The following is a 23,518-nucleotide window of genomic DNA, read 5'->3' on the forward strand; positions in this document are numbered from 1 at the left end:
CTCCTTGGGTACTTTCTCTAGCTTCTCCATTGGGAGCCCTGTGATACATCCAATAGCTGACTGTGAACATCCACTCCTGTGTTTGCTAGGCCCCCTTATTTTTTCTTACATGTATTGTAACTGTGTGTGGAAATTGGGTCTTTCCTTCCACGAGAGTCCCGAGGATAGCACACAGTCTTGATGGCAAGCACATTTACCTACTGAGCTGTCTCACTGGCCTTTTTCTGATTTTTAAAACCTAAAACCTAAACTTTTTGTTTGTTTATAAGTTAGACCTACAAGGAAAACTGTTAATGAAGTTTGGTTTTATATATAGCTAGAGCTATTAAGAATTTTTCTAAAACTAAAACTGTACATGAGGAAACACTAAGGGTTAATGATATCCTTTTGGGGGGGGTCCACCTTTTACTTTGTATGTCTCTATGTTTTGCCTGCATGTGTGTGTACTACATGGTGCATGGGGTCCACCTTTTACTTTGTATGTCTGTATGTTTTGCCTGCATGTGTATGAACTACATGGTGCATGGTCTTTTTATTTGCAGGAAGGAGGATTGAGTGAAGGTCTCTCTGTGTAGCCCTGGCTGGCCTGGAACTCTATTGTAGACCAGGCTGGCCTCAAACTCAGTGATCAACCTGCCTGTGTCTTTCAAGTGCTAGGATTTAAAGGCATGTGCTGTCAGACCTGCTATGCCTGGTGCTCTGAGAGTTCAGAAGATGATGTCAGATCTTCTAGAACTAGAGTTATGGGTGGTCATGAGCTACTGGATGTGTTCTGATAACTGATCCCAGGTCCTTTGCAAAAGCAACAAGTTCTCTTAACCACAGAGTCATCTCTCTAGCCTGGTGGTTCTCAACCTTCCTAATGCTTTGACCATTTCATACAGTTCCTTGTGTTGTGGTGAAACACAGCCGTCCCCCCCTCCCCCCGCCCCAGCCATAACATTATTTCATTGCTACTTTATAACTGTAATTTTGCTACTGTTATGAATTGTAAGTATCTGATATACAGGATATCAAAAGGGGTTTTGACCCACAAGTTGAAAACCACTGCTCTAGTTTCTGTGGCTATACCACTGTTAATTGCTCATGGTTTGATAAGTAACTCTATATATCTATGCTCCAAACAGCCCTAATTAAACTTAGTGGAATGCAAACATGGATATGAAGGAAGGGGTAATTGTTGGAAAGAAAGGGTTCATTCTAAGGAGTTGGGAAAAAGAAAGTAATGGGAGGTGTATGTGATCAAAATACTTAATACATATTTGAAAAAAAATTTTTTTTAAGTTGTAAGTTCTTTAAAAAGGTTCATGTCCCATCGTTGGTAATCTCCCAAACATGTAGTAGTTGAGCAGAGTTTCCTGACTGGGCCATTCAGGTCTGAATTTGAACTGAGTTTAGCAAACAGATATTTTGGGTTGGGTTGGTTTGGTTTGGTTTTTTTTTAAAGATTTTTTTTGAATACACTGTTGCTGTCTTCAGCCACACCAGAAGAGGGCATCGGATCCCATTACAGATGATTGTGAGCCACCATGTGGTTGCTGGGAATTGAACTCAGGACCTTTGGAAGAGCAGTCAGTGCTCCTAACTGCTGAGCCATCTCTCAGCCCTAGCAAACAGGTTTTATCAGTGCTGTCTCAGTGCAATGTTCAACACTTCCAATTATTTTCATTGCCACTGATTTGTTCCCCTTAATGTCACATGAAAACCACTCTGAAATGTGTGCCCAGTCCAACTTAAGATGGTGTGCCATCTCCTGGTGAATAAATTTTGATTTTTATAAGATGATAATCTCCAGCACAGAATGATTGGCTCTTCCTACTCTGAGCAGTCCCTCTAGTGTGGGGAGTAGAACTCAGTGCTAAGTTGCAGGTTTTCTCTGGGCTTTGTCCTCTTAGGCCTTGTTCTTCCAGGCGGGGATACAAGACCATTAATCACACACGTGAGTGGCTTCTTGCACCTTTTATTTTGGGAAGCTGAATAAACATTTTAACTCCTTCTTCCCCCCACATCTCAGGCACTGTAGAATCCTGACTGGTTTGGATTCTGCGGGCAGCCAGTCACATTTTTATTTTATCCTCTCCTGCTGCCAGTACAGTTCTTCTGAAAATTGCTGCTTGTAATTTTTTTGTTGTTGTCCTTTGTCTTCCAGAATTTACAAACAAGGGCCAAGGTTATAGCACAGTTGGCAGAGTATTTCTCTGGCATATAGAGGCTTTTGTTGATCTTCAACATCTCCACAAACTGGAATGGTGGACTATGCTTGTATATAATCCCCATACCAGGGAGATAGAGGCAGGAGGATCAAAAGTTATCCTTGGGTACATAAGGAGTTTAAAGCCAGCCTGGACTAGAGACTCTGTCTATAAAGACAAGGCAAGACAAAATTTTAAAGATAACTCTTCTGGTCTACTGCCTTCTCTTTATTGTGGGTTTATATATATATTCTGCTTTCTTGTGATAGGTTTGAAAAGTATCAGCCAGGTAGGCTAAACTTCATTATCAGATTCTTTTCCATATGTTTCTGACTACACTTGTTCCTAGGGAGATTTTTATACCTAGTATGATAACTAGACAACCAAAAGCACTTTAATCCTTTTCCCTGAAAAGAAGTCTTTGGCATAGTGTTGGCACCATTCCATATTAGTGTTGACTCCCGTTCCATATCCATATTCCCTTTACCCTCAGCAGGAACCTCAGCTGAGCCTGATATTTTTGTTGGCCCATAGAGTCAAGGTCTCTGTGTTATTGTTGTTGTTATCATTATTATTATTTGTATGTATGTGTGTGCATAGAGGATTCCTTGGAAGTGGAATTATGGGTGGCAGTGAGCTAACTGACATGGGTGCTGGGAACTAACTCTGGTCTTCTGTAAGAGCAGCTGTCACTCTCAACTGCTAAGCCATCTTCCAAGCCTATTTTGTTTTATTTTGTGGGTGTGTCTTTATATGGTATATGATGCATATGTAGATGTACATGTGTGAGTGTATGTGTGTAAGCTAGAAATTGATATTGGATGTCTCTCTTTCATAAGCTATGTTTACTGAGACTAGATCTCTCGATGAAGTCAAAGCTGGCTAAATTAGCTAAGCAGTTAGTTTGTCCTAGTGGTCCCTGACTACCTCCTGTACACAGGTAAGCTGTCCCATTCACTCATCATTGTTTGTTTGTTTTTATGTGTATGGCTGTTTGCTTACATATATGTATGTTGTATGAGTACCTCGTGCTTGCCTGTTGCCTGCAGAGGTCAGAAGAAGCTATCAGATTCTGGGACTGGAGTTATAGGTAGTTGTGAGCCACTGTGTGGGTGCTAGAATCCGAACCCAGGTCCTCTGCAGGGCCGTGATTCCAGCTCTCCATCCAGTTTGTATGTGGGGCTGGAACGCTCAACTCCAGTCTTCACACTTGCACCACAAGCCTTTCATCCATTGAGCCATCTCTACAGCACCTGCATTTAATTGTCAGGCATGGAAGTAGTGAGGGCTGTCTTGAATCTCTTGCACTTCAGCTCTTGTGGCTCAGTGTCCTCCCAGAAGTTAGGATTAGCGGGATGTGGTGGTACACACCTGTAATCCTAGAATTTATACTGACACAGGAGGGCCATGCCTTCTAGACCAGCTCTGACCATATAGAAGGACCTGTCTCAGATGGGATCAGCTCCTCTCAGTCAACACAGTACCTTCCATTTTGTTGATTCAGAACCTCAAAGTAAAGTTGTAATCTCAGCCTCTGTTTCTTAAGGTTAGTGTTGGTTCTGTGTTATAGTAGCTCTTCCCTTTGAAACCAAGACTTTTTTACACTAGCAAGGGAGTTAAATATTTTGCTTAATTACTTAATAAAAATTAATTACTTTTATTATTCATCATTGGTTTTCCACACAGTGAAACAAAAACCCTTCATTAAAGGCATGAAAAGTGTTGACTGCTCCATAGTCACCTAAACTATAAACATTGCCATTGTCCTAAATGCTTCCTTTGCCATACTTCCTTAATTCCCACTGGCTACAAACTGTACCAGTTCTAACTTACTTTGCAGCATGATGTTGCTGTTACCTTCATTACCCACATTGTTGATCATGAGTTTAGTGGCCAGCTGGGGCTGCTTAGTGAGGCTCTATCTCAAACAAGCAAGATCAATTATTCTGTAAACTTTTCTTCCTCATTATTAGTTTTTAAAAACTAATCTTTGAAAGCTGGACTGTATTAAGTGACTCTTAAGCAGTTATGAAGTAACTCTAACCACTGAATTAACCAGTTGAATTAATTAATCAACCTTACAGAGACCCAAAGGCTGTCAGAGACAGAAAAGAGGTCTCTAACAGATGAGAAATGTCTTCTCTCAGGATTTCTTACAGTGGCTTCGGAACTGGGGTTCTTTACTGTTTGCTTCACCAGCCCTGACTTAGAAAGTGCAGTGTAGTTGTTTGGAAGCAGCATTAAAAAGGGAAGTGTGAAGAGGAATCCCTAATATTTACAAGGACAACCCAGAAGACTATGTCAGTCGTTTTCCATTCTCAGCTGGAGCTTGGTGCAAGTCCAGCTATAAGAGAGGCTGAGAAGGAGTCGACATGAGACTGAAAGCGGGGAGGCTGGATGAGAGTTGGAAAGGGAGTGAGTGTAGGAGATGGGTGGTTAGTGCCTGCCACACAAGGCAAACAAGGAAGTTCTTTTGGAGACTGACAGTTGCCTGCCTCTTTGCCTTCATCCTTAGCATGCTGTCTTTCTGCTCTCCTCTGCTTCAGCCACACTACACAACCATTTGCATTTCTAAACACGATATGTGCTTCTCTTCCTTTTTCCCTCTCATATTGCTCTCTTAGTCTAAGGGATCCTTGCCATACTATTTCTGTCATTACTAACACCCTGTCATCTCAGGTGCTGCCTTTCAACTCTCAGCGAAGCATCTGTGCTCTGTAAGCCCTTTGCATGGCAGTGTGCCTCTCACCTGGGTGGTGCTGACCACTATCTCCCTGTTGTCTTTTCATCTTTTCACCTATTGATACTTTATCAACACTTAGGGATTGGTTTGGTTTTTTGTTTTTTTGGTTGTTGATTCTGAAGGCCCCAACATTTTCTTATGTCTTAAGTGTAGCATACCGTCTATTGGAAGGAACATTTCTTTGATCTTTGATTAGTGAGTGGTCCCCAGGAAACCAATTTCTGTCCAGACTTTGGAAAGCTGGTGTGTGTGTGTGAGATAGAGAGAGAGAGACAGAGACAGAGAGACATGTGTGTATGTTTGTATGACATGTATGTACATGTGTGTATGACATTAATGAAGATTTTAGTGCTGGCTCCCACAATATTTACAATTATATTGTATTTTCCTGTTAATTGATCCATATTGGTTTTTAGTTATAATTTAACTCTAAAAGTACTCACAGTAATGGAATTATTATTATTTTTCTATTTAAAAAGGAGTGGACTATTCCATGTACCAAGGCACAATATTTACAATGCTTTTTAACATTTCAGTAGGTCAGTCTTGCTGCCGATTGGTTGAGGTATGTTAGATAATGCTGCCATGATTTCTACATCTAGACTTGAAGTCTTCCAAGCACTGCTGCCTTAACATTTGGTTTTTGATAGGTGACATGGGATTTGCTAATGACCGAGAGTCACTGTTAAAAACAAAGTCTAAGGCAAGAATGCCTTAAATAATCTTACATGGAGAATTTTCTTTTCCTGCTTTACTGTCTTGAGTAATATCTTTTGTTTTACTTGTAGATTTGATGGTCCTCGAAGATTTGAGGATTTAGGGTCAAGGTGTGAAGGACCGAGACCCAAAGGGCCTCGTTTTGAAGGAAATCGCCCCGATGGGCCAAGACCCAGATATGAAAGTCACCCAGCAGAGGGCACTAAAAGCAAATGGGGAACGATCCCTCGGGGCCCAGCATCTCAATTTTATATAACTCCCAATACATCCCTAAGTCCTCGACAGAGTGGACCACAGTGGAAAGGCCCCAAAGCAACTGTTGGACAGCAGCATCAGCAGCAGCCTAAGCAGCAACCTAAGTCACAAGCAGAACCTCTTTCAGGAAACAAAGAGCCATTAGCAGATACAAGTAATAACCAACAGAAGAATTTAAAAATTCAGTCAGCTGCATTTTCCATTTCCGCAGATGTCAAGGATACCAAGGCAGCTCAGTCAAATGAGAATCTAAGTGACTCTCAACAAGAGCCAACTAAAAGCCAAGTCTCGGAAGGGCCCGTAGAGCCCTCTAATTGGAACCAGAATTCTCAAAGTATGGAGACTGACATGGACAAAGCAGAAGGTGTTACTCAGCCTGTATCCCTTGCAAACAAACCTGTACCTACTCAATCTACTTTCCCCTCAAAAGTAGGGAGCATGGAGGGAGGAGCCACAGCAGCAGCATTGACTGCAGATGATTTCAAACCTTTGGGTGTTGGTTTGTCCCACTCAGAAAACCACCAAGAAAAAGATCTTCCTCAGCCAGACAGCAGAGAAAATAGATTAGAAGGCAATAAAGGCAGCAGCTCATCATACAGAGGTCCTGGGCAGAACAAAGTGGAAGAGTCACGGGATAAAGGACTAGTAAACAGAGGTCGTGGCCAGACAATTAACCGTGGTCCAGGTCTGGTCAAGCAAGAAGATTTCCATGATAAAATGATGGGTAGAAGAGAAGACAGTCGTGAGAAAATGAACAGAGGAGAAGGCAGCCGGGACAGGGTGTTTGTGAGGCCAGGAAGCAGTCGGGATAAAATACCAGGTGGCCTACAAGACAGCCAGGACAGTAGAGCCAACAGCCGAGAAAGGGGACCACCTCGCAGGGCTGGCAGTCAGGAGAGAGGACCTCCTCGAAGGGCTGGAAGTAGAGAGAGAGTACCTTCTCAAAGAGCTGGAAGCAGGGAGAGGGTGCCACCTCGTGGTCCAGGTAGTCGAGAAAGGGGGTTAGGAAGGCCAGATTTTGGTCATGATAGAGTTCCATTCAGACCAGAACCAGGAGATGGTGGAGACAAAATGTATCCTTATCACCGAGATGAACCTTCTAGGGCTTCGTGGAACCATGGAGAAGAGAGAGGACATGAAGAGTTCCCAGTAGATGGTAGAAATGCTCCAATTGAGCGAGAAAGACTCGATGACTGGGATAGAAAGAGATACTGGAGAGAGTGTGAACGTGACTATCAAGATGATACACTAGATTCATACAGCAGAGAGGACAGGTTCTCAGCACCACCATCACGGTCTTATGATGGAGACAGGCGAGGCCCTTGGTGGGATGATTGGGAAAGAGATCAGGATATGGATGAGGGTTATGGTAGGGAAATGGACAGGGACTTAGACAGAGATGTGGATTGCATTAGAAGATCTGTGGATATATATGATAGAAATGTGGATAACGAGTGGGACAGAGATTATGGGAGACCACTGGATGAACAAGAATCACAGTTTCGTGAACGGGATATTCCATCTCTTCCACCTTTACCACCCCTCCCACCTCTTCCACCTTTGGATAGATATCGGGATGATAGATGGAGAGAAGAAAGAAATCGAGACCATGGGTATGACCGAGATTTCCGTGATAGGGGTGAGTTGAGGATTCGAGAGTATCCAGAAAGAGGAGATACATGGCGGGAAAAGCGAGATTATGTTCCTGACAGAATGGACTGGGAAAGAGAACTGTTGTCAGACAGATGGTACCCATCTGATGTGGATAGACATTCCCCCCTGGCGGAACATATGCCATCCTCACATCATTCCTCTGAAATGATGGGGTCCGATGCAAACTTAGACTCTGACCCAGGCCTTGGAGGGGTAATGGTTCTCAGTCAGAGGCAGCACGAAATCATTTTGAAAGCTGCACAAGAATTGAAAATGCTTCGGTAAGTTTACTCCTTAAGATCGTTCCTTTTAGTTGAAACAGATTTTCATACTGCTCTTTTTTTAAATGAAGTGCCTTTTTTGGTTTTGTTTGTTTGTTTGTTTGTTTGGTTTTTCAATACAGGGTTTCTCCGTTTAGCCCTGCATGTCTTGGAACGTGTTCTGTAGACCAGGCTGGCCTCAAACTCAAAAGAGCTGCCTGCCTCTGCCTCCCAAGTACTGGGATTAAAGATGCATGCCACCACAGTCCAGCTGAATGAAGTCTTTTAATGGAACCCTTTAAACCCTGTTTCTTATCATACTTTGAATTTGTATTTCTGGTTATTCAGTGCTGTTTGGGGGTTAAGATGGGTATTTGGAAACTGTTAATTATTCACATATGTCCTAGGGTGTGCAAATTGATTGCTGTTCTCAGTCGTTGTAGATGTGTTGCTGGATGCTTTGAGAGTGCATGTGTCAAGTGTTAAAACTACATTTCAGGACTCTGGGTTTCATGGGGCTTTGTGTATTGAGCCATCGTTGCTTTCGGTAGGCAGCGTCTGTTCTTTGGCATTGGATCTGATGGGCTGCACAGTCCCTGCTGTTTGATGCAATGGTGGGCGGTGCTCTATTTTCTCTGCTGGAGTTAGGAATGGTTACCTGGGGATGTCTTCAGATTTTACTGACTACTGAGACTTTGTTTGGAGGATGTTCATCTTTGATTTTAACTGGAAGCAGATTTTTTTTTCCTATATTTTCATCGTGAAGTTGGATTTTTTTTTTTTTTAAAAAAACCTACAATCAACGGTGTGGGCATTATATAATGTTTCTCATATAGCTATAACAGTAAGACTTTTTTATTTTTGTCTTTTTTTCCAAACAGGTTTTTGAGAAAAATAAATGGTTAATTTTTTGATAGATTTTAATGTGTTTGCTTCATCTGTCAATTGTGGTCTATGTTTGTGAGTTATACTAATTGAATTTGTAACTGAAATGTTAGTAGTAGGGAAATGTGATGGCAAAGTATAACTGTAGGAAGAATGAAAGAATGTCTGGAGGTTCTGAACAGGTGGCAAGCGGTCTCTTCGGTCTGTAGTCTGAGGTGGTCCTCGATCCTTTTTCTAGGTTACTCATGAGCATGATGTGAGGCTTGCTGCAGAGCGTTTAGCTACTTGCTTCTAAATTGTGGGCACCTTTAATTCACATAACTGTTCCGGGCACTACACTGATTCTCCCATCTTAACCTCGTCTGTCCAAAGGCTTGCAACGAAAAATAGTATCATCGCCATTCACAATAATACTAAGACTTGCTAAAGTTTACTTGGTTATTAAATGCAGGCCCAGAATTTGAACTCTGTCTGACTCTGAAATCTATTTTATAGAGAACATAAAACTGATTGGTGATTGGTTACTAAACTGCCAGTTTCTTTTCTTTCCTTACCTAAAAATGACGTTTTCATTGGTTGTTGCTTTGCATAGATGGCTGGATGAAAGGTGCTGCACGTTCACCCCTTTTCCTTCAACCCCTTCCTAGGCAGCAAAACCTAACAACATATGTGAGCTGATGGATAGTAGTCACCACAGTTAGAGCACACTGGTTATAGTGTGCCTTTAGAGACGAGGAATACCATAAGCAGTGTTTCCATGAGATAGGAACATCCCTTATGGACTTTGTGTCCCCTTGGGTCACAATGCTGTATGTAAAGAGATACTGAAAACATTCTGGAGATGGTGTAGTGGATATTATAAATGTAGACGATAGGAATTATAAGAAAAAGTAAAGGGATGTTAGCTAGGGATTAAAATAAAGGAGTATATAATTAATCTTTAGGAATACAGAGAATTATTTTTAAGAATATAGACCTGTGAGTGTTGTCACCATCTAAAGCAAATAGTAAACTAATATGCATTCAGGAGTTAGACAAGTGGCGCTGGAGAGATGGCTTAGTGGTTAGGAGACTGACTGCCCTTTCAGAGAATCCAGGTTCCTATATATACTCCGCACCCGCATGGCAGCTCTGTACAACTGTCTCTATCATCAGTTCCAAAAGGATCCACTGCCCTCTTCTGGCTTCCATGAGCACTGCATGCATATGGTACACATACATGCAGACAAAACATACACAAAATAAAAATAATTAAAAAAAATTTCAAGACAGGGTTTCTTCATGTAGCCCTAGCTGTCCTGGAACGTAGAGATCCATCTGTCTCTGCCTCCCGAGTGCTGGAATTAAAGGTGTGCACCACCACTGCTGGGCATGAGACTTTTTTTTAAAGGGTCAGACAAGTTAACAGAAATAAATGGAAGTGTGCCAGGAGGAACTCTGAAGTGTGGCAAGGACTTGATAGACTGCTTCATCTAACATGGTCGGCCGTGGCTCCACACAGCTACTTGTTGACTTGACAGAATATAGGTGCAGTATTAATCAAAATGCTTTAAAAACTCAATTTCTATGTAAAATATTTCCTTTATAAATAATGTCAGCTAATTCAAGTTTTAAAAACTGATGTGAGAGGTAGGTATAGTGGTACATACCCTGTAATGCAAGTGCTTGCAAGTGCTAGCACGAGAGTGATGAGTTCAAATCTATTTGGCCGTTTTAAGCCTAGCCTAGGTACCTGAAACTGTTCCACCCCCACCTCCCAAACAAAATAAGCCTCCTGTGAAAGCCTAAAATGCCTTCTTAGACTGTTATTTTATACAGAGTCCATTTTGTAATCTATAGAATATTGATAGCAATTAGCAAGAAAAAATTTGGGATTTCTTAAAAGAGAAACATGGTAGGTAGGTAACATACTATGAAGGCAGGTTGTAGAATCAGTTGTTGACGATCATTGATAATTTATGATTATAGGTCTTAGATGGTTGATGGGTTAGTTGTGTAAAAGAAGAGAATGCTACCATAACTGAGGTGCTGTATGGTATGGGCGCTGCATAGAACTTTAGTCTTTAGGTGTTTGTCTTTCTTATATTTTTTTTAAATTTGATTTTAATCATAGTTGTTTGGGATGATGTAAACATGCTTTAAGTACAAAGACAATTTCATTTGTTTACAGAGAACAGAAAGAGCAGCTTCAAAAGTTGAAAGACTTTGGGTCTGAGCCACAGATGGCTGACCATCTACCACCCCCAGACTCAAGACTACAGAATCCATCAAGACCTGGGATGTATCCGGTATGGGAAAATGTGTGCTCAGAAAATGATTTTTTTTTTTTTTTTTTTTACTGTGTATGTTTATATGATGTAGGATTTATTTTGTTTTGTTTTGTTTTTGTGTTTCTAGACAGGGTTTCTCTGTGTAGCACTGGCTGTCCTAGAACTTCCTCTGTATGTAGACCAGGCTGGCCTTAAATTCATAGATCTGCCTGCCTCTTCCTCCAGGGTTCTGGGATTAAAGACATGGGCAACCAATGCTTGACAATGATGTTGGATTTTTAAAATTCCAATAAGCATACATTTTTATTGTAAAAACATAAATTTTGGGAAAGTGAAAGCTTTGAACATCTTTAAAAGTAGTTAGACATATGCAAGAATACTTCTTTCCCTAGGCTTTAACATTTAGACCAAGCACACCTGAACTGTGTAGCTCCATGGTCACTGGATTCAGTCCTAGGTCCTCTCAAAACCTCCACAGTTTTAAAGAACAAGGGCTGGCAAGGTGGTACCTGCTGCCAAGCTAATGACCTAAGTTTGATTATACGATTTTCTTATTTGTGTGTGTGTATGTATGTATGCGTATGTGTTATACAGTGTATCTACCCTTATGGGGATGGTGTTTCCTGTGTATTTGCGCACATGGAGTCCAGAGATCAACTTGAATTATCTTCCTTCATCTTTTAAAATTACATTTATTTATCTCCTTTGTATGTTTGAGGGTGGAGGAGGTGCATACCATAGCGCCCATGGTAAATTACATTTATTTATCTCCTTTGTATGTTTGAGGGTGGAGGAGGTGCATACCGTAGTGCCCATGGTAAAATCAGAAGATAGCTTTTCAGAGATGTTTCTTTTTCCTTCTACCCTGTGGCTTCCCTGAGATCACTCAGGTTATTAACTTGGCAGCAGGTATCATCTTTCTTGCCCACGTACTCTAAAAATGGGGGGTGGGCTGGGGAGAAAAGTGCAGTTCTGAGGACTGAATCCAGTGTGTTGTTCCCATAGAGTCACTCCTAGGCAAGTGATCTACCACTGAGCTAAGTCCCCAGCCCTACCTACTACTTTCTAAATTATTACTATTTTTAGATGTGTTTAGTATGTGTGTGAAGGTTTTGCCTCTGTGTATGTACGTGTACCATGAGCTTGCCTGGTTCCCGTTAAGGTCAGAAGATGGCTTCACATACCTTGAACTGGTAAAGATACAGATGGTTGTGAGTCTCCATGTGGGTGATGGGAATCAAACCTGGTCCTCTGAAAGAGTAATAAGTGCTTGTAACCACTGAGTCAGCTCTCTAGTCTTACTGTTTAACAACTGTATTGGCCAGTGCCTACTCTCTGCTCCACTTTAGATAATACTAATATATATTTAACCAAACAGACAATATGTGAGAGAGATAGATGTCTCTGTGTGTTGAAGTTTATTTACATGCTTCTGGGTTCCTCCAGAGCTCAAAAAATTATATCAGATGCTTGGGAGCTAGAGTTAAAGGCCGTTGTGAGCCTGATGGTGGCTGCTATGAACCAAACTCTAATCCCCTGCAAAAAACAGCAAGCATACCTAACTGCAGAACCATCTAAATTTGATTTGTGTGTGTGTGTGTGTAAGAGAGAGAGGGGCGGGGAGGAGAGAGGTCATACCACATGTATGAAGGACAGAGGACAATTTGTAGGAGACTACTAATTTTTCCAGATGACTTCTTTTGTTGTTGTTGTTGTTTTCTGAGACAGGGTTTCTCTGTGTAGCCCTTGCTGACCTGGAACTCACTTTGTTGATCAAGCTGGCTGATCTGCCGCCTCTGTTTCTGCCTCTGCAGTGCTTTAGTCAAAGGCATGCATCTGGCAGGGTTTCACTGTGTAGCCATGGTGGGTTTGGAACTTGTTGCTGCATAGACTAGGCTGACCTCAAACTGACAGAAATCTGCCTGCCTCTGCTTGATATCATGCCTGGCATTCGAAACACTTTTAAAAACATGAGTTTCATTATGTTGCTTCTTGCCTTATAACTAACTGCTGAGGATGCCGCTCCGTTGCTAGAACGCCTGCCTAGTATACGTGAAGCCCTCGGTTCAGTCTCCAGTACCATATAGAACTGGGTAAGATACCACATGCCTTTAATCTCAGCACTTGGGAGGTAGAGGCAGGGGGATCAAAAATTTGTTATATAGTAGTTTCAAGGCCAATCTGTGCTTGACAAAACCCTGACTATAAGAAAATGTCTGGGGGCTGGTGAGATGGCTCAGTGGGTAAGAGCACCCGACTGCTCTTCCAAAGGTCCAGAGTTCAAATCCCAGCAACCACATGCTGGCTAACAACCATCCATAATGAGATCTGGCGCCCTCTTCTGGAGTGTCTGAAGACAGCTACAGTGTACTTACATATAATAAATAAATAAATCTTTAAAAANAAAATGTCTTCAGGATTTCCCAGTCACTCTCAGGATACAATCTACTTTTCATTGGTATTTTGTTTTTCTTGTACTTTCCGGTCCCCTCCTGTGTGCATTTTTCTTGATTCCCCCCCCCCCCCCTTTACATCTGGTTGGTTCTGGTTTATCTTTTTCCAATCTCAGGGTGGTCCCATCAGCATTTAGCATTGTTTGATTTGTTTATTTTCTTATCATTATCCTTCCTTTCTAAAGTGAACCCCTAGGATGAAAACTGTCTTCCTTCTTCATGTCTTGTGGCAAGTGGTAGAGTCTCTAGATCTTCAGTTATCATCTTCTGGGTCGCAACCCCTTTCCGCACATCAGATATCCTGCATGTCAGATATTTATGTTCTGATTCATTACAGTAGCAAAATCACAGCTAGGAAGCAGCAATGAAATGATTGTATGGTTAAGGGTCTCCACAATGTGAGGAACTGTGTTAAAGGGTCACAGCATTAGAAAGGTTGAGACCCACTGCTCTAGATTATAGATCCATATTTCTGTTTTGCTCATCTGACAAATCACACTTTCCCATATCCCAACATGTTATTACTATTTTTATGCACAGTAAGTCATGGAACTGTTCTATTTATATTGGCTATTTTCTTCTGATATTCCATGATTATTAATGCGGCTTTAATGAATTTCTCTGTATCGGGTCTTTAATTTGGGTACCTCCCAGATATTTGTGTATCTTCCTAGAGTGGGAAACTTTAGTCAAAAAGTACACGTTCTTTCTGCTCAAGAAATGTTGCTTTTTAAATCTATACCTCCCAGGCACACACAGAGACAATTAGCCTCATATTTGTTAATAAAATTATGTATTGACCTACCAACAAATAAACATACAAATAATAAAAGACATTTACAATTTTCTCTTAGTACATTTAAGCAACTCTCTTACATAGCTGTATAACATCAATACATATCCAGACAATCATCAGCTACTTTATATTTTGGAAAATATAACACCACTTTTTTTATTTTATTTTTTTTTTTATTTTTTTTTGGAGACAGGTTCTTTGTGTAGCCCTGGCTGTCCTGGAACTCACGCTTGTAGGCTAGCTGGCCTCAAACTCAGAGATTGCCTGCCTCAACCTCTTGAGTGCATGTGCCTGGCAAGTAAGAGTGTGTGTGTGTGTGTGTGTGTGTGTGTGTGTGTGATAGAATTTCTCTCTGTAATAAAACCCAGACTGGCCTTGAACTTGTGGTCTTCTTTCCTCAGTTTCCAAAATTTAGGCACCACTCTCAGCCTTTAGTACACTTGTTTTTTTTTTTTTTTATGAGTATGTGCATGTCTGTGTGAAGTATATGTCATGTGCATGTGGATATTCTAGAAGCCCAAAAGAGAACTTCCCTGGAACTGGAGCAAAGATGGTTGTGAGCCCTGCAGTTCATGCTCTGAGACCAAAACCCATGGCCTCTGAAGTGCAGTGAGAGCCCTTAGCTCCTGACCCATCTCTACAGCTTCTTATACATTGTTGATAAATAGGAACATTAATATTTCTTCATGTTAATTAACATTCCTTACATATTAGCAAAGTCCAGTTTTACTCCAAATGTTTCTTTTTTTTAAGCTTTATTTTTAATTTTATGAGTATGAGCATTTTCCTACATTTATTTACGTATACCACGTGTGTGCGTCATGACATCACATGTGACAGATCCTTTGGAACTGAAGTTACAGATTTTTGTGAGCTTCCTTGTGGGTGCTGGAACCAGAATTAGTGCTCTTAACCACTGGGTCACCTCTCCAGCCTCAAAAGTCTAATTTTAAAGCACAGCCTACAGATGAGTAAATACATAAATGATATATATATATATATATATATATATATATATATCATTGGCTTTCCATGGTCCACAATAGCTGACATTAAAAAATAAACCATGGCCAGAACTAAGAAAAATGGGAAGTATTTGCATTGGGCATTTTACTGACTGAGTGATCTCAGCACATCACTGATTTTTAGATTAAATTTACTGAGCATCTGACACTATAATCTAATTTCAAAGAACCTTCTTCTTTCAGTAAAATATCTGTGCTAGTTTATAGGGTTTTAAAAAATATTTATTTATCTTATGTATGTGAGTACTCTGTCACTGTCTCCAGACACACCAGAAGAGGGCATCAGATGCCATTACAGACAGCTGTGAGCCACAGTGTAGTTGCTGAGACTTGAACTCAGAACCTCTGGAAGAGCACTCGGTACTCTTAACCATTGAGCCATCTCTCCATCCCCTATAGTTCTTAGACCCAAGTAGTCTATGGTACATTTTCTGTCTCTCTAGTTTTGCCCTTTTAAGCAGCTCATATAAATTGGGTCTATGTAACATATAGTCCTATATTTCTGGCTTCTTTCATTTAGCATCACATTTTTGAGTTCATGTCATAGTATGAGTTAGTACTTCACTTCTTTTTATTACTAGGTAATACTCATTGAATAGATGTATTCCACATATTGTTTATTCATGCATCAGTTCCCAGACATCTGGATTGCCTACTTAAAGCTGCTGTGAATATTTACGTGCTAGTCTAGGTAGAGCAGGCTTATCTTGAACTCATACAGATCCACTTACCTCTGCTTCCTGAGTGCTGGGATTATCAGCAGCATGGTATTTGCTAGGATTTTTGTTTTTTTAAGAGACAAGGTATCATAGTCTATGTTGTCCTCAAACTTGTATGTATCTGAGGGTAGCCTTGAACTGATTGATCCACCTCTACCATCATAGAAGAGTGAATGGGTATGCTGCCATACCCAGCTAGAGTTATAAAGGTTTTTTATATTAATTAATATAACTACTTTATAAGGGATGACTTCTGTGTTTTTCCTTTTCTATGGCCTATCTTCATTTTTCTGCTAGTGTCTTTGTCTATGTGTGTGCACACGTGTACATATGTGCATATGTATGGAGGCCACTGGTTGACCCAGTTATAGTTCCCCAAGCATTTGTTTTTTTAGTTAGTTGATATCTCACAAACCTGAGACTCACGGTTAGGTTAGGCTTCCTGGCCAGGGAAGTCCCGGCCAGGATCTACTCTGTCTATGTTTCCCCAGCTATAGGATTATAAGCATGACCCACCATATCCAATTTTGAAAGAAGATTCACTCCAAGCAGTGGTGGCACATGCCTTTAATCCCAGCACTTGGGAGACAGAGGCAGTCGGATTTCTGAGTTCGAGGCCAGCCTGGTCTGCAGAGTGAGTTCCAGGACAGCCAGGGCTATACAGAGAAACCCTGTCTCGAAAAAACAAACAAACTAACAAAAAAGATTCACTTATTTTTATTTCGTGTATGTATGTATTTTGTTTATAAATGTGCACAGGTGCATTCATGCCCTTCAAAGGTCAGAAGGTATCTGGTCCCATAGAACTGAAGTCACAAATGATTGTGAGTCACTGTGGGGGGTGCTGGACACAGAACTTGGGTCCTCTTCAAGAGTAGCAAGTGCTCTTAACCGTTGAATCATCCTTTGAACCTGTGACCAAAAATGTTTGTGAGTTCTGTTCCTTTAATTAAGGTCCTCAGATTGCCTAGCAGGCATTTTACTGGCAGAGTTACCTACCCAGCTCCTGCTGGTATCTTTTATTTAAAAAAACATTTTTTTTTTTTTGAGACAGAGTTACAGTATGTAGTCCTGTCTGGCCTAGAAAACACTATGTAGAGTAGACCAGCCATGAACTCATAGAAATCTTCAAGTGTTGAGATTAGAGGCATATACCACTATAGGTGTGTGTGAGTGTGAGTGTGTGTGTATATTTGTGTGTGCATCTGTTTTGAGTGATGTGTATATGTGAGGCAGACATACTTGTAGGTGCCCACAGAGACTACAGTTCTTAAATCTTCCTAGAGCTAGAGTTACAGATGGTCCACTCAGCATGGGTACTAGTAAATGAACTTGTGCCCTCTGCAAGAACAGTGAGTGATCACTAAGCCATCTCCCTAGTGACTACTAGTGTCTTTAAAAACACAAAAGTTTGGGGGCTAGGGAAATTAATTGCTCAGTGGTTAAGAATACTGGCTGCTCTTCCAAATAACCTGGATTCAATTCCCAGCACCCAAATGTCAGCTCAGAACTGTCTGTAACTCCAGTCTCAGATGATCTGACACACTGACATACATGGGCAAAATATCAATGCACATAAAATAGAGTACATAGCCTCCAGGAGGATGGTGACGGAAGCTTTTACTGTAAAGAGTGTCTATCAACACTAATAATCAAACTACAGATCTGAATATAACACTCCTTAAGAATATAAATAAATAAAAAACCACAAAAGCTTTACATTTTGAATATGACTTGTATATTAATTGATTAAAAACTAGGTATTAGTTTTTACTGATTTGTGACCATGTAGCAACTATCTTACCCATTTACTGTCTTCTCTAGCCTCCAGGATCCTATAGACCACCCCCTCCTATGGGTAAGCCACCTGGGTCAATTGTAAGACCCTCTGCTCCACCAGCAAGATCATCTATTCCTATGACTAGGCCTCCTGTGCCAATACCACCACCGCCTCCTCCACCTCCACCACCACCACCTCCTCCTCCAGTTATAAAGTCAAAAACCTCATCTGTGAAACAGGAACGCTGGGATGAAGATTCTTTCTTTGGGCTCTGGGATACAAATGATGATCAAGGACTGAATTCAGAATTTAAGCGAGACACTGCAACAATTCCGTCTGCTCCGGTGTTACCACCCCCACCTGTTCATTCTTCCATTCCCCCTCCTGGCCCAATGCCTATGGGTATGCCACCAATGTCCAAACCACCACCAGTGCAGCATACAGTTGACTATGGCCATGGCCGAGGTGAGTAATATGGTGAGTTTATGGCTGGGGTTCTACAGGAGTTGTTTGGTGGTGGTAGTGGTGTTTTGATTTTGAGATAATCTCTTTGGCAAGGCTAGCTTCAAACTCATTATGTAGCAGAGGATTTCTGTCCTAGTTAGGGTTATGGTTGCTACAGTGAAACACCATGACCCGAAAAGCAAGTTGGAGAGGAAAGGGTTTTATTAGGCTTACACTTCCACATTGTAGTCCATCATTGAAGGAAGTCAGGACAGGAACTCAAGTAGGGCTGGAACCTGGAGGCCGGAGCTGATGGAGAGGCCTTGGAGGGATGCTGCTAACTGGCTTTCTCTTTATGGCTTGTTCAGCCTGCCTGCTTTCTTATAGAACCCAGGACCAGTCCAGGCATGGTGCCATGCAGAATGGGCTGGATCTTCCTTGCCCAGTAATCAACTAGTTAAGAAAACACGCTACAGTTGGATCTTATAGAGACATTTTCTCAATTGAGGCTTTCTCCTTTGAGATGACTCTAGTTTGTATCAAATTGACTAGCCAGGACAGTGACCTTAAACTCCTGTCCTTAACCTCCCACATTCTGGGATTATAGGTTTGTACCACAGCACCTGGCAGGAATTGTTTTTCCAAAGAAGAGACTTTAAGTTTTTCAAGACCCAGTCTTGCTAGCCCTGGAACACCACATTCCCCCAAGCTCTGGGTCCTCCTGCCTTAACTTCCTGGGGACTGGGATTATAGGATATACTACCAGGCCAGACTTCTACAGGAATTCCTAGTTTGAGATTTGGTTTTCTTAAGCTTCATGCTTATATTTCATCCCTGGTTTTCTTTGCCAGATATGCCTACTAATAAAGTTGAACAGATACCATATGGAGAAAGAATAACTCTACGTCCAGATCCATTACCTGAAAGGTCAACTTTTGATGCAGGTAGGATTCCCAGAGAGGAGAATAATTTTAAGCTAAACTTGAGGACCTAATTATTACAAGATTTTCCTTTTAACAAGGTTAGTCTAGTTTAATATCACTGAAAGATCCTAAATTTAAGACTAATTTACATTCTCAAGTTAAAATTGCACGTCTTGCTTTAATTTCTGAAAATGCTTCTAGTTCTTAGTTTGTATTGTTTTTCTAGATCATGCAGGCCAGCGTGATCGCTACGATAGAGATAGAGACCGTGAACCTTATTTTGACCGTCCAAGTAATATAACAGATCATCGAGATTTTAAAAGGGACCGAGAGACACATAGAGATAGAGACCGAGATCGTGTTCTTGACTATGAGCGGGACCGATTTGACAGAGAGCGCAGACCCCGAGATGACAGGTATGCTGTGAAAAATACCTTTGCTATATATACATGTAAAATTTCTTGTGTAAATCCAGTGAAAGTCATTTGTTTGTTTGTTTTTGGATTTGGGGGTAGTGGTTATTGTTTTGTTTTATTTTGTTTTGAGATAAGGTCCTCTCTATTATATAGCTCTGGCTTTCCTGGAACTTGTGATTACTAGGCTGGCTTTAAACTCAAAGAGATCCGCCTTCCCCTGTCTCCTGAATGCTGGGAATAAAGGCATGTGCCACCTTGCCTGGCCACAGTCAGTGTGTTGAAAGAGATTTTGTGAACAATGTACTCTTCCCATTATATGTATAGTTTGGAAAAGGAAGAACAATTTCTAGGCAAGTACATACTTGAATTCTCCTCCCTTGAATTCCAGAGAATTAAATTGAAATGTAGACAGCAAAATTGAAAGAAAGTAAAGTACAACCAGTTTTTTACAGGCAAGCGATTTATACAATTCTTGATTTTTAGGTAGAAATAAGTGAAAAAGCAAGTTTAATATTTAAATATAGACAGTGGAGTAACTGCCCATAGAGACAGTGATGTGTTGCAAAGCAGAGACCTTCCAAGTATTTATGTTTTACCAAAACTTCCTGTTACACCCTGTAGGAATCAGTCATATCGAGACAAAAAAGACCATTCTTCATCCAGAAGAGGAGGGTTTGATAGGCCATCCTATGACCGGAAGTCTGATCGACCACCCTATGAAGGCCCACCCATGTTTGGAGGTAAAGTAATGCCTTAATGACAGTAACTACATTGCTAATGCAAACAAATAGAAGGTGTTTCTCATTGTAGCTATGCATTTAAACATTCACAGTAAACTGTACTTGAAGATAACATTATTATAATAAATAGGACTGTGTGACTGGAGAGATGGCTCAGTGGTCACATACTGTTCCTACAGACGGTCCAGGTTACATCAGGCAGTTTACAACTACTTGTAACTACAGCACTCAAGAGATGCCCTGAACTTTGGGTACACACACATATACAGACAATACACACATGTACACATAAATAAATAATAATGAAAAATAGTAATGTAATTAATGAAATAAAATTTAATTCTTAAACTAGTAAAGAAATTTTGAAAAACAAAGTTACTTATAATCCCACCACACACCATACCGAAACACACATTTCTCTCATTTTTTCTTAAAAATTACTGTTTCATTTTTTATTTGTATTAGTGACCAGGGCTCCCCTTGAAGTGGAGTTGTGATCCACCATATGGGGACTGGTAATTGACCCTTGGTCCTCTGAAAACACAGCCAGTCTCTTAGGTGCTGAATCCTCACTCCAGCCCTCTTATTTTCTCTCATATACTCGTTTATGAAGTTATAATCAAGGATAGAAGCTAGGAGTTTTCTTGAGTTTTGTGCTGCACTGGGCCTCACATCCTGAGCCTCATGCACGGTGTGTGAGTTGTCTTTCCACCCTAAGCAGCGCTGTTGTTATGTTTTTCTTCTGTTCAATAACTGCATCATGTACATCTTCCTATCTTCAGACCCCTTTCTGGCTCCACGACATTTCATGGGATTGATAGTGTAAGGCCCTTACAGTTGGACATTGAATTGTTTTTATCTCTGCATTACCATGAGTTGCACTTAAACTAGAAACTTTCGACTATTAAAATGATTAAGTTTTCCTAATCGCTGACTCTCTTAAACTATAAAGTGAAAGTCATAGAATCCATACAGTATCAGTTATGCTTTGGTTTATCCAGTAAAATATTCCTTTATGTCCTGTTGCTGAATCTGTTTCTATACTTAATATAAGTAAAGGTGAATTAAATATTTTATAGAACAATCTGTTCTGCATTTTATTTCAACCCAAATGGGCCAGTCTTTTCATTTTCTTGATTACAATAGGTTTATGTTATTAATTAAATTTAAAAGTTACCTTCTATTCATTAGACCTGATCTGAATTGTAATTAAGGTGAGAACAGAAAAGTTATTAGCTTTTATAATGATTACTGTGTAAATAATAATGTTATTCAACTACTTACTGTGACTCTAGGAGAACGAAGAACTTACCCGGAGGAGCGCATGCCCCTTCCAGCTCCTGCCCTGGGCCACCAGCCACCTCCAGTTCCTCGGGTTGAGAAGAAGCCGGAGTCCAAAAATGTGGATGACATTCTGAAACCGCCAGGCCGGGAGAGCCGGCCTGAAAGAGTGAGTCCTAGAGACTTAACTAGTTCGTTCGTTCTCTCTCTCTCTCTCTCTCTCTCTCTCTCTCTCTCTCTCTCTCTCTCTCTCTGCTTATTTTAAATGTCTGGTAGATTTCTTCAGTTTTCTGCAACATAGAAATACTGGCTTCAAAGCCTCATAGCATCCAAAATCAATAAGTAATCTTAGATATTGCCTACACTTTAAAATCTTAAAGAAGTTTAGCCAATAATGTTGGAATTTTTTTTTTAAGTTTTTGAGCACAATTAAGTGCATTTTGAAAAGAGGAAAAGTATATTGGACTTAATGGTATATGGAACAAAAGGAGGGAAAATTAGACTTGATTAGGTTTAATCTCCTGATATTCTCACTCTATTATCTATAATCTCATATTCATATGAGAATGAGAGAATATGCCATGATATGGATAGATATACACACAAGCGTATATAAACATACACATATAATTTGTATCTATAGGTATCCCATATGTCCTGTGGTGGTTGTACAGTAGTCCACCTTCTTGTCTATGATTGTACTTTCTGCAGATATACTTATCTGAAGTCAATAATGATACAATCATTTTAATTACAATATTAAAGTGGTACTTAGTGTAGTGGCACACACCTTTAAACGTAATACTCAGAAGGCAGAGGCAGACAAGTGTCTATGAGTTTGATGTCAGCCTGGTCTGTGCAAGAAGACTCTATGACTTAAAGAAAAAAAAGAAAAAAATTCTAAAAATAATTGATAAATTTAAAATCATGTGTGTCATGGTGACATCTTCCAGTTGAGTCATTCCTTGCCGTATCCACACATCCCTCCTGCTGGTCACTTAGTAGTTGTCTTAGTCATCAGATTAACTGTCTTGGTATTAATAGGATTTGAATATTATCCGTGATTTCAGGCATCTGCTCGGGATCCTTAGAATATGTCTCCAGTGATAATACGACACTTGTGTATATCTTTCCCATCCCTGTGCTTTCAATGTGTTTCTTAAATTACATTTATTTTCTGTGCGTGCACCATGCCACCCTATGCAGTGGAGGTCAGAGGACAGCCAGCCTTTGGGAGTTGGTTCTCTGCTTCAACCATGTTGATCCCAGGGAACAAACTCAAACTGTAGTCTTGGCAGGAAGTTTACTCACTGAGCCATCTCAAGAGATTTCTGTTTGTGGAGACTCTGTGTGTGTGTGTGTGTGTGTGTGTGTGTGTGTGTGTCTGTGTGTGTGTGTGTGTGTGTGTGTGTGTGTGAAGTGTATTTCCTGTAAACAACACATAGCTGAATTGTAGTTTGTGTTGACTTCTTTGTTATTTGTTTTTCTTTTTGGTAGTGTTGGAGTTTGAACCCAGAGCAGGTGCTCTGCCATTGAGCAATACCACCATCCTAGTTTCTACCTTTTGATTATATTGTTGTTGGTTTGTTTTGTTTGAGGTAAAATCTCACTATGTATACTTGGCTGGCCTGGAACTCATTGTAGAGACCAGGCTGGCCTCAAACTCAAGAGATCTGTCTGCCTCTGCATCCCAGTTGCTGGGATTAAAGGTGTGTATCACCATACCCGGCTTTGAGTGGATTGTTTAATTCATTTAAAGTTTTTTTATATAACTGGCTTTATTTTTGGCTTACTCATTTTAGGTGTAGAAATACTAGTTCCTTTTATGTGTTCATCTTGTGCTCAGTAACATTGGTGAACTTTTCATTTCCAAAGCTTTTTAGCAAATTCTTAGCATTTTCCATATATAAGAATATGTCATCTGCAAAGTAATTTTACTTTTTCTGTTGTAAGTTCAATGGCTTCT

General features: G+C 40.5%; 1 protein-coding gene across 3 annotated transcripts in view; it reads left to right on the forward strand.

The window, feature by feature from the left end:
* The window catches only part of Ylpm1 (YLP motif containing 1), a 76,500-nt gene that overhangs the window by 28,322 nt on the left and 24,660 nt on the right, over positions 1 to 23,518 (forward strand). For 2 of the 3 annotated variants that reach the window (XM_021178800.1, XM_021178801.2), the window contains exons 5-11: positions 5,724 to 7,841; positions 10,876 to 10,993; positions 17,793 to 18,213; positions 19,044 to 19,136; positions 19,342 to 19,531; positions 20,153 to 20,271; positions 21,567 to 21,721. In XM_021178800.1, the coding sequence (XP_021034459.1) occupies positions 5,724 to 7,841; positions 10,876 to 10,993; positions 17,793 to 18,213; positions 19,044 to 19,136; positions 19,342 to 19,531; positions 20,153 to 20,271; positions 21,567 to 21,721 (3,214 nt within the window). The remainder of the gene's footprint in view (positions 1 to 5,723; positions 7,842 to 10,875; positions 10,994 to 17,792; positions 18,214 to 19,043; positions 19,137 to 19,341; positions 19,532 to 20,152; positions 20,272 to 21,566; positions 21,722 to 23,518) is intronic. The other variant, XM_029484466.1, reaches the window with a different exon arrangement.

This window comes from Mus caroli, chromosome 12 (assembly GCF_900094665.2).
Source record: "Mus caroli chromosome 12, CAROLI_EIJ_v1.1, whole genome shotgun sequence".
Taxonomy (NCBI): domain Eukaryota; kingdom Metazoa; phylum Chordata; class Mammalia; order Rodentia; family Muridae; genus Mus; species Mus caroli.